Genomic DNA, 12,056 nt, shown 5'->3' with positions numbered 1-12,056 from the left:
TGATTTAAGGGAAGTGTATTGGTGGCCGGGTCTTACACCTGAAGTGATCGAATTTGTATCCAAAAGTTTGACTTGCCAGCAGGTTAAAGCTGAACATCAGTTTCCATCAAGGTTGCTCCAACCGATTCGAATTCTACAGCGGAAATGGGAGAGAGTGATAATGGACTTTGTTAGTGGGTTGCCCTTAACGCCTACTAAGAAAGATTCAGTTTTGGTTGTGGTCGATAGATTGACTAAGTCCGCCCATTTTGTTCCTGTTCATGCCGATTACTCTTTCCAGAAGTTAGCTAAGCTTTATGTTTCTGAGATAGTGAGTTTGCATGGTATGCCAGTGTCAATTATTTCAGATCGGGATCCTAAATTCATATCTCGATTTTGGAAAAAGTTGCACGAGGCTTTGGGTACTAGATTAGATTTCAGTACGACTTTCCATCCACAATCCGATTGTCAGTCAGAAAAGGTCATTCAGATATTGGAAGATATGTTGAGGAGTTGTGTAATCATCTTCTAAGGCAATTGGGAAGAGCATTTACTGATGGCAGAATTTGCCTATAATAACAGTTTTCAGTCAAGTATCCAAATGGCACCTTACGAAGCTTTTTATGGTCGCAAATATCGCTCGCCTTTATGTTGGACTGAAGTGGGCGAAAGGAAGTTGATTGGTCTAGAATTGGTTACAGAAACTGAGGACAAAATTCGATTAATTCAAGAAAGATTGAAGGCAGGTTCTGATAGACAGAAGTCATATGCCGATTTGAAGCGCAAGGACATTGAGTTCAATGTGGGGGATTTCGTTTTCCTTAAAGTCTCTCCATGAAAGAAAGTTTTGAGATTTGGTCGAAAGGGCAAGTTAAGCCCTAGATCCATCGGTCTTTATCGAGTGCTTAAAAGGTTGGTTCTGTGGCTTATCAACTGGAGTTGCCACCTAGTTAGATTGTATTCACGATGTGTTTCATGTCTCAATGTTGAGACAGTATCAATCCGATCCCTCGCATATTGTTCCAGTTGAGGAGATTGAGGTTAGACCGGATTTATCATTTGAAGAGGAACTGGTTCAAATATTAGAACGTGAGACCAAAGTGCTAAGATGAAAGAAAATTCCATTAGTTGAAGTGCTGTGGAGAAATCATGGCATCGAAGAGGCTACTTGGGAGCCGAAGGACTCGATTCTGCTTTAGTATCCTCATCTCTTCGAAACAGGTAATTTTGAGGACGAAATTTCTTTAGGGGGTAAAACTGTAACATCCCAAATTTAGCTCCATAAAATTTAGAAATATATCAAAAATAGGGAATTGATCCAATGGTTAGTCATTAAATATTAAAGCTTAAAAGTTAGTTGGAGGTCTCAGGTTCAAGCCTCAACTTTTACAAAGTAAATTAATTTTTTTTTTTTGCAAATTCCCTTGGTTTTTTTTATGTGTTGGCATCTAAGTTTAGTAAACCTAGGTATAAATACAATTTTATTATCAAAACAATCAGCCTTTTAATCCAATTTCTTCTACCTTAGCTGTCCCTAACCCCTTCTCCCTCTCTTCATCTCTATTTTTCCCCTTTTTCCTCTATTGTTGTCTTTGCCTACACCTCCCCTTTTATCATCATCTTCTTCTTCCTTTTGCATCAAGATTGTGCACCATCTCATTTTCTATATTGCTGAAATTTTTCCTCAATTAAATTAGCCCTAAATCTAAAATTTTGAACTCCAAGATCGATCCCAAACATCGCTTAGAAGTGCCATTGCCGTTTTTCTCGACTAGCTTGTGTAAGGCCTCTTCTCTCTCCAATTTCTTAATTAATCTTGTCCATTAAAAACCTAAATTTCTAGATATGGAATTTATGAGATTTTAAATGGTTTTAAATGTATTTTTCTAGATTTTAATGAGGTTTCAAATCATTTTAAAATTTACCCCCAATTTCGACCACCATGGGCGGTGGTGCGTGCGCATATGTGTAGAATAGGGGGCTGTTTTGTTTCTTGAATCTTGCCCAATTAATTCCAGCCTTAATTTGAGTTCTTGAACCCTCCTAATCATCTATTAAACCCATGTCAATTAGGGAAAAACATTCTTGATCATTTGGGCATTCGAATTTCACAAATCGGGGAGGGTAAGTGCAGTTAAGTGTAAAATTAATTGTTGCTTTGGCATAGTTATAGGGTAAATGTTATGGATTGATTAAATGAAAGAATTGAATAGTTATTAGCTACTGATTTTCCAATATATTATGGAATAAGGTGCTGATCCAAACACCTCGAATCAACCGTAAAGCCGAAGAACGATCGTATGTACGATTTGTATCGATACAAGGTAAGGAATCGAACTAGTTGAATTCGTAAAATAGTTATTAATTTGACAATTGGTTTGAAGCCATAAGTGGGTAATCGGGAGTTAGTTAAGTGGTAATTTGATTTAATTTATACTAAATTTTGGTTTAGGATCATATAAAGGTTTATTAAAAATTGGAAGATTCACCAAGGTGCTGCGAGAAAGCGAAAAATAAGGTGTGGGTCCTAAACTTGAAAAATTTGTTTGATAATGATAAATGTTAGGTTATATTTGATAATTAGCTTGCTGATTAATTTGGCATAGTAGCCAAAATATTAGTTTTGCGAGTGGCCGAACCAGGTACGTTTCGAGCCTTAAAAGATTGATGTGTTGGCAAAATTGCTAGTTTGACTATATAAATGTGTAATTGAGATTGTTATGCATAGTTATATTATGTGGTATGGGAATGTTTGATGGAATGGTATGAACTGTTGAGATATTAGTTTTATGCATGATTTAAATGCATGAAATATTTACTATGATATATATACGTGAGGTTGCTATTGGTGCATAATGAAATTTGTAAAGTATGTGAATTGAATGATATTGATGGATACCATCTTAATGGTAATTTGAAAATTGGAACATTGTTTCCTTTCTCTAAAAGTATGTGATTATTGAGGACATGTTGAGCATGTCAAATACAAGTGAAAAAGTATTGAAATGTGATTGTGAATAAATTTGTATAACATATTGCATGTGCATTGGGATGGGATTTTGTGGTAGACGGAGGAGTTCCGTGGAGTACTGGCGACATATTAAGTCTGCATATATTTTTAGTCAGTGCACTGCATTTGGAGTACCGAGGGGATTGGCGATTATATCGCATTATATATTTGGCAGTTTCACTACATTATTGATTATTGGTGGTTTTACCACATCGAGCATTGCTCACATATGTTGGAGTTTGGCAGACGGGTTATGGAGAACTCGTGGTGTGTAGCGGATGGTATGGGTAGGATCTCACATGTGCATTTTTCACGATCATATGCATTTGAAAATTATTATTTTTAATGTTTGATTGTTCAATTGGTACCTCTATGAAATTGCCTGTATGAATGCTTAATACTCGTTTAGTCTCACACTAAGCTTGTTAAGCTCACCCCATTATCTCAACCTCTCAGATAATGATCGAACTTAGGATTGGAATTGACATGCGGACGTATGGCAGACTTCAGACTTTACTTCGTCATATTATTTTAACTTAATTATATTTTTAGGTTATAATATTATTATTATTATTATTTGGTTTTGGATTGTAAAGTTTCTTTAAACTGTGGTTTGGGACTATTCGAGATTTTGGGGTTTTTCATGCATGCATGACACACATATTTGGCATAGATACACGGTTTTTATAATATGTTTAAAAGGACTATGCATGATATATGACTAAATTAATAATTTGACTAGTAATGGTACATTTCTACTACTAAGAAGATGACAAAATGATTTTTCAAAGGCAACGCCGTCAGTAAGGCTTTACAAAAACTCACCTAATTCGCTAGTTTGATCTAAGCATGGTTGGACTAAGTAAATGGATGTTTTCCAAAACTAACAATAGAAACCACGATTTTATAAAAAGAAGTACCTAAGGGTTTTTAACTATTATTAGGGTAAGTTTGACATTAAGGTGTCCAGTGTGGCCTTCTCGATTCAACCATAATATTTAGGTCGGGTTTGGTAGGTTACATTTACCATGTAAGGTCTCGACCTCAACATTGAATGTCGCAACATCAAGTGATCGAATGCCCTTCTTGTTGAGGAAGCTGTAACATCAGCCTATGGATGGCACGACATCAAGTCCAATGGAGCACAATTGTAAAAGGTAATCTAAAGGCATTTGGGGTTAATGTTTCACTAATTAAGTTTATAATGAGGGATAATTATGTAAATGTTAGATTAATATTATTAAGATTATAAATACTACTTTTGAAGAGAGTTAGAGGGGGTTAGAAACTTAGGTCAATTTTTTTAGATTAAAAAAAACTTGATATTTTTGCTGTAGTTTTTTTCCTTAAAAATATTGTTAAGACTATTTTGTAAGTTTTTTATCTTTCAACACTTTGTTTTCAATTTCGTTTCTTTCGTTGTTTGATTAATTATTTTAGAAGTTGGGCTTTCGATTGTTCGATTGATTGAAGCACTCTTTACATCAAATCAAGTATTTCAGTGATAATCTTAAACATTTCTTAACTTTTCAATTTCAACATTTTTCTTCTTTGATTATTGCATGAAATTGAACTATTATTACAATTGCCTAATGGGTTTGCACTAAAATTCTTGAGTGATTGATTAATTGAAATGTTAGCTTGGGAATGTTAAGTTTAAAGACTAAACTATAAATTTTAAACTAAATTGAATAAAATGAAAAACTTAGAATTGACAACTTTAAAGGACAATTTAGATAGGTGAGACCGAGAGGAGACCTTATCACATAGTAATTTAGTTAGTTTGGTTTAATTGAGTAAGGCTAAGAGGTTAATTTGATTAAATTTCTTATTTGAATTAAAATTGAGACCGAAAGGTGATGTTTTATTAAATAGGAAAATTAGGAATTAAGTTCTCTAAATCCTAAAATTCACTACGAGCATGGATATTGATCAACCGCTATTGTTGCTTAGTTGTTAAAACTGTTAATTGGATAATTGCATATTTAATCCTTTACATTTAGGGAATTTTAAAAACTCTTTATTTTTGGATTGTTGCACTAATATGTTGCTTGAGTAGCTTAGTAGAGTTTCCTATACATGCGTGTTTGTTCTAATTGATTTAGTTACTCGATCTCTCTTGGATTTGATCCCTGGAATACTTTATGTTTCATTGTAACATTTATATTACAACTCGACCTGTTACACTTACAGTACACACTGCACTTCTTTATTTATTTGCATTGTGAAAAATAAAATAGAATAAAATAAATAAAAATAAAGAACACATAAATTTTACGTGGAAACCCTTTCGGGAAAAAAACCACAGGCAGAGGAGAAGAAAATTCACTATGTCGAAAAATTTTTTACACACATACAAGAGGAATAGACTATGTCTATTTATAGGCTTGCAAAGCCATATTCTAGTAGGATTGAAACCCCTTATCCTAATCAATATAAAATAGATGGAGTTTAATAAGGTTTAAAAACCTTATTCTAAAATAAAATAAAAGAAGTCTAGTTCTATATGGATTTTACTTTTATTTTATTTTCCATCGTATTTTATTTAAATAAGAATTTGGGTCACTTAATTCTAACAATCTCCACCTTGACACAAATTCTCAATGAACAAGTTCTTCATCGCGAACTTTCAATAAACAAGTTCTTCACCTCTTCCAAAAAACCCCTTAAGGGTTTAACTTCAACAATGAACACCAACCAAGTCTAAGCAATGCTCAAACTTGGTTATAGGAAGTGACTTAGTCATCATATCTGCAGGATTTTCATGAGTGCTAATTTTGCTCACAACAATATCACCACGAGCAATAATATCACGAACAAAATGATACCGAATATCAATGTGTTTTGTTCTCTCATGAAACATTTGATCTTTTGTAAGAAAGATGGCACTCTGATGTCACAAAATCTTGTCTTGATTTGAAGGTCTTCATTGAGTTCACTAAATAGTCCCTTCAACCAAATAGCTTCTTTACAAGCCTCGATGAATCGCCATGTACTCAACTTGATTGGTAGACAAAGCGATCGTAGTTTGCAAAGTGGCTTTCCAACTAATTGCACAACCTCCGATTGTAAAGACGTAACCTGTGAGAGATCTTCTTCTATCAAGGTCTCCAGCAAAATCAGCATCAACATACCCTATAACTCCATCTTTAGTTCTTCCAAACTGTAAGCAAACATTAGTAGTGCCTCGTAAGTATCTTAAAATCCATCGAGCGCTTTCCGGTGTTCTTTACCGAGATTCGCCATGTATACGCTAAGCTGACCTTGTTGCATATGATAAATCGGACGTGAACAAACCATAGCATACATGAGAGATCCTCTGCACTAGAGTATGGAACATGTGACATGTACTCAATCTCATTATCGATTGAGGAGATAAGGCCGATGAAAGTCCGAAATGGTCGCTAAAGGAGTACTAACAGCTTAGCACTCTGCATATTGAACACTGCAAAGAACTTTCTCAATGTACCCTTCCGACTTAGGTACAATTTACTTGCTTTTCTATCTCGAGAATCTCCATACCAAGTATCTTCTTTGCTGGTCCTAAATCTTTCATCTCAAATTCTTCACTTAGTTGGGCTTTAACCTTTCTTATCTCTCTTTTATCTTTTCTTTGCTATCAACATGTCATCAACATAAAGAAGTAGATACACAAAAGAACCATCAACATTTTTCTTAAAGTAGACACAATTGTCAAAACTACTTCTTTTGAAATCATGAGAAGTCATAAAGGAATCAAACCTCTTGTACCCTTTGTCTTGGTGATTGTTTCAAACCGTAAAGGGACTTTTTCAAACAAGCAAACATAGTCCTCTTTTTCGAGACTATAAAACCCTCTGGTTGTTGCATGTAAATATCTTCCTCAAGTTCTCCATGCAAAAATGCGGTTTTACATCTAACCGCTCAAGCTCCAAATCATGCATGGCAACAATACCAAGCAAAGCTCGAATCGAACTATGCTTAACAACCGGAGAGAACACATCTGTGAAGTCCACTCACGGAATTTGATCTGTAACCCTTTGCAACAAGCCTTGCTTTATATCCGGGTTCTTCAACTCCACGAGTCCCTTCTTTCTTTTAAACACCCATTTACAACGAACGACCTTTTTACCTTTAGGAAGTTTTACAAGATCCCATGTTCTATTTTTGTGGAGTGATTCCATCTCCTCTTGCATAGCAAACATCCACTTTTACGAGTCTTCACACTAATCGCCTCGAGAATAATTAAATGGCTCTTGATTCGCATCTATATCTTCACCACATTTAAAGCATAAGCAACTAGATCAACCTCGGCATACTTCTTTGGAGGTTTAATTTCTCTTCTTGTCCTGTTTTTGGCGATAGAGTATTGCGGTGAAGAAGCAACTCTATTCTCAATTTTTGTCTTGGCTTGAGGAGTTGATTACGTATTAATCGATGCTCCACCGCTTTTGGTTTTCTTTATTAGAAGAGTCTTTAAGAGATAAGTTAGGTAGCATAGCGGTTTCATCAAAAACAACATCTCGCTAATCACAACTTTTCTATTTTCAGGACACCATAACTTATAGCCTTTTACACCACTTTATAACCAAGAAAACGCATTTAATGGATCTCGGTTCCAATTTTCCATTATCAACATGAGCATACGCAGACACCCAAAATCTTTAAATCGAATAATTAGCGGGATTACGGACCATACCTCTTGTGGAGTCTTTTTCTCAATGGCAACGGATGGAGATCGGTTGATCAAAAACATGCGATGAGGTCGCTTACGCCCAAAATGACTTGGTAAGTTGGCATTTGACAACATACATCGAACCTTCTCCATGATCGTTCGTTCATTCGTTTCGCAACGCCGCTTTTTTGTGGAGTATGACGAACTGTCAAGTGTCTCATGATTCCTTCGACTTGCACAATCTATTAAACTCATCGAGCGAACTCTAAGCCATTATGCATGCGGAGGTATTTTATCTGCTTTTCCGTCTGTTTTTCAATCATAATTTTCCAAGACTTAAATGTGGAAAACACATCGCTTTTACGCTTGGGAAGAACGCCCAAACTTTTCGGAAAAATCATCAATAAAGGTTAGCATATAATTAGCTCCACCTCTCGAAGGCACTCTGGGCGGCCCCGGATCGTAATGGATATACTCCAACGTTTCCTTCGTGTTATGGATTCCTCTAGTGAATCGAACTCTCTTTGCTTCCCAAAAACACAGTGCTCACAGAAATTGGTTTGCAAATTCCTTGCCCATTAAGAAGTCCTCTTTTGCTTAATTCGCCATGCCATTCTCACTCATATGCCCTAGGCGCATATGCCAAAGTTTAGTAATATCATCATCGACAAGGAAGAGGAAGCGGCAATTGCATCACCGATATGATAGAACCACATAAAACATATAACTTGGCAATCTTTCTTTGCCCTTTCATCACAACAAGGACCCTTTGAAATCTTTAAAACCCCACTTTCATTTGTGTATCATGCCCTTTTGAATCAAGAGTACTCAACGAAATTAAATTTCTTTTCAATTCGGAACATGCCGCACGTCACTAAGTGTTCGACAACTCCATCAAACATCTTAACTTTAATTGTTCCAACACTGCGATTTTACATGAAGCATTATTTCCCATCAAAACAACACCTTGAGATCTTGTTTCATAAGTTGTAAACCAATCCCGATTGGGACTCATGTGGAAGGTGCAACTGAATCAAGTATCCACCTCGCCACTTTAGAATCATTGATGAAGCAACTAGAAGTTCACCATCGTTGTAGTCTTCTACAACATCGACTTCACCGAATTTTCGGTTGTTTTCCTTTTGATTCGCACCTCCTTTTAATCTTATTTTGTAGCTTATAGCACTTTCAGATTTAATGTGCCCTTTCTTCTTGCGAAGTTGCAAGTTTTACCTCTGTTTGAAGATTTCGATCTACCCTTAGATTTACCACGAGGATTCCGTTCTGTGTTCTACCACGATCATCATCAACATTCGGTCTTGTCTCCCACGAACAATGAGACCCTCTCCCCGAGAGTTGGGTTTAACCACAAGATGCTTCATCTTATCATACGAGGTTAAAGAATCATAAACCTCATCAACTGTGAGAGACTCATGGCTATATAAAATCGTGTCTCTAAAGGTTGAATAAGGCGGGCAACGAACAAAGTAGAATCAACCCTAGATCTTCCTTATCATCTTGAACCTCCATGGCCTCCAAGTTTGAGAGAATTTCTTTAAACACTTTGTTAAGTGTTCGTGTCTGACGCACCTTCCTCCAAACGATGAGCATAAAAGACGCTTCATATGCAACTTGCTTGTTAGAGTTTTCGACATACATATTTGTTCTAGCCTCTTCCATAATGCGTGGCGGTTTTCTCTTTCATCACATCTGCAAAATTTCGTTGGACAAATGCGAGATGTAATTGTGTTAATGCCTTTCGATCCTTACGCTTCTTCTCTTCATCTGTTAATGTCGAAGGCATCTTATCTATCCTAGCAGGGCATCCTCTAGATCCATCTGTGCAAGAAGCGCTTGCATCTTAATTTGCCACAACGCAAATCGGTGTTGCGATCCAACAATGAATTTCATACTTCAAAGACGCCATTACCGTGATCGAGATGAATAACCCTAAGCTCGATACCAATTTGTGAAAAATAAAATAGAATAAAATAAATAAAAATAAAGAACACATAAATTTTACGTGGAAACCCTTTCGGGAAAAAAACCACGGGCAGAGGAGAAGAAAATTCACTATGTCGAAAAATTTTTTACACACATAAAAGAGGAATAGACTATGTCTATTTATAGGCTTGCAAAGCCATATTCTAGTAGGATTGAAACCCCTTATCCTAATCAATATAAAATAGATGGAGTTTAATAAGGTTTAAAAACCTTATTCTAAAATAAAATAAAAGAAGTCTAGTTCTATATGGATTTTACTTTTATTTTATTTTCCATCGTATTTTATTTAAATAAGAATTTGGGTCACTTAATTCTAACATGCATATTTCCCTACTCGATGTACGTATACAGAGATGCGATCAACAGGTATTATTGATTCACTTTTACATTTTGATGTCACATTATGCATTAACTAGCTTGATTTGCTATGAGGGTTCTAGAAAAAGAGGTTTTCAAAATTTAGTGGTGTTCTTTAAGGCAACTCTAAAATGTCTACAATAATGAACTTATTACTGGAAGACATATCTTGACGCATATTGCCCTTAACTATGCAATAGGCTTACGTGCTGGCTATAAGATTCATAATCTCTTAAATTGGTTAATTCTTCCGCAACATATGAGAGAGATGCATTGATAGCCAATTGTTATGCATTGCCTTAAGGTTAATGCTGATGTTGCACTTGACTTAAACGAGCGAGTTGTTGGGTTAGAAGCCATCATGTGGAATAGAGATAGCATGGAGCTTGGAGGATACACAAGGTTTCCATGCGAGTGTGCGCAAGTTATTTAGGTTATGGCTTATGCAATTTTCATGGGCTAGGAGCTTGTTCATGAAATGGGTCTTAAAAATATTATTGTTGAATTTGATAATTATCTTATATATTTTTAAAAGTAATATCTTATAATTACTAAGTTAACTCATGAAAGCTAGGTTTATCTTTATTTGTTTAATGAGGCTCAAACTTTTGTAGGTTTTATTTTATTTTATTAATTTTGTTTATAAACCTAGATTGGCAAAGTTTGTTATCGATGTGCTTCATGTTGCATGGATCTTAGATGTAATGTTGAGCTTCGGTTTGTACTTGATTATTCAACTAAATTTTATAAACTTGTAATTGCGGATGTATGTTTTTAAAGAAAAAATTAAATATTGTCATGTTCAAAAATAAATTTGGTAAACTACCGAAATAGTCACTTTTGTTAGCTTCAAATTACTTTTTAGTCACATATGTTTGAAATGTTACGTTTTAGTCACTTACATTATCGTGTTGTAACATTTTAGTCACTTAGATATTAACTGTTATTAATGGTGTGACAGTAAGCTGACGTGGCATGTTAAATAATCATTTCAAACGAAAATTTTAGGTTAAATTATGCAATTGGTCCTTTTTCTGTTTTGAGCAATTTAATTTTTTCGTTTATGTTCTTTTAGTTTTCCTTTTTTTTTCTTTATTTTCCATTCTTTTCTACTTCTTACCTAAAATTTTTGAAGGTTGGAGAAGAAAGTGGTGGTGTCACAAGGGCACTATTAGAGATTCCGAGAGGAGGAAGAGACGAAGGAATGGTGCTTCGAAAGAACGGAATGAGACTAGACGAATTATTTGCAGCAGCCCTAGTGGGAATGGGGAAGGAAGTGGAGGAAGGACTGACTTGACATGAAGGAATTGTACTTGGAAATGCAGAAGATAAAGGACTAGGATTTTGGGAAGAATATGGGGTAATTTTAGCTAAATTGATTGCTATATCAATCGGAGGTGGCTTACATCCCTAAACAGCAAATCCAATGAAAAACCAAAACTAATCAACACATTAATGCTCAAGAGGATTATACAGGAAAAACAAAAGCTGATCAAGAAAATTTGTTCACAGTCCAATTAATAAAGTTTCAGTTCCAACAGTTATTGTCTTTAAGTGGGAACTATTGTTTTCATGTATGACTTTCTGTTGATTTTTCCAATATTCCAAGCGATCAAACAGAAGCCAAAACAAACAGAAATAAAGCAAATCAAGTAAAAAAAACCCAGAAAGCATAACCAAACTAATTAAAATTGGTATGGGAACCAGATCCAACTAAATTACAACTAAAACAAAATGAGTAGAGAAGGAAAAGAGTTGCATTTTGTTTGAACAAATCTACCCTTTTGTGAGTAGTGAAAAGAAGAAGAGAAGGGTAAATTAGGTACCTTTCGATCAACAACCCAACCAGCCTCAACACAAAGAGCTTTGAGGACCTCATTGTTATCACAGTGCTTGGGTAGATTATAATTTCATTGAGCTCTCAGCCCAGTATATATCTTGGCAGCGATAGCTCTTCTACTCCTCTCCCTCCTCATGTTGTTTTCTCTCTCCCTCTATGACGGCTTCCTCCTTTGTCTTTGGTCAGGCATTGACCTATCAGCTTATTGGTGT

The 12,056-nt window shown here is 35.4% G+C and overlaps 1 protein-coding gene and 1 pseudogene across 1 annotated transcript; one reads left to right on the top strand and one right to left on the bottom strand.

Moving 5' to 3' along the window:
- Positions 1-580: 580 nt before the first annotated feature.
- LOC108451170 (uncharacterized) lies at positions 581-1,091 on the top strand. The gene is made up of 2 exons (XM_017748900.1): positions 581-805; positions 975-1,091. The coding sequence occupies exons 1-2, from the start codon at positions 581-583 to the stop codon at positions 1,089-1,091; spliced, it is 342 nt and encodes a 113-aa protein (XP_017604389.1).
- A 10,029-nt stretch (positions 1,092-11,120) lies between these two features.
- Positions 11,121-12,034, bottom strand: LOC128292666 (protein BRASSINAZOLE-RESISTANT 1-like; annotated as a pseudogene).
- Between the last annotated feature and the right edge of the window lie 22 nt (positions 12,035-12,056).

The sequence above is a fragment of the Gossypium arboreum genome, chromosome 5, assembly GCF_025698485.1.
Source record: "Gossypium arboreum isolate Shixiya-1 chromosome 5, ASM2569848v2, whole genome shotgun sequence".
In the NCBI taxonomy this organism is placed as follows: Eukaryota; Viridiplantae; Streptophyta; class Magnoliopsida; order Malvales; family Malvaceae; genus Gossypium; species Gossypium arboreum.
This window is presented reverse-complemented; position numbering and strand designations above follow the sequence as displayed.

What these genes read in the sequence shown, in the direction of transcription:
- LOC108451170 (XM_017748900.1), top strand. Translation starts at nt 581, where the DNA reads ATGGCACCTTACGAAGCTTTTTATGGTCGCAAATATCGCTCGCCTTTA. An exon ending in GGGATTTCGTTTTCCTTAAA is followed by an intron (nt 806 to 974) that starts GTCTCTCCATGA and finishes ATGTTGAGACAG; the next exon opens with TATCAATCCGATCCCTCGCA.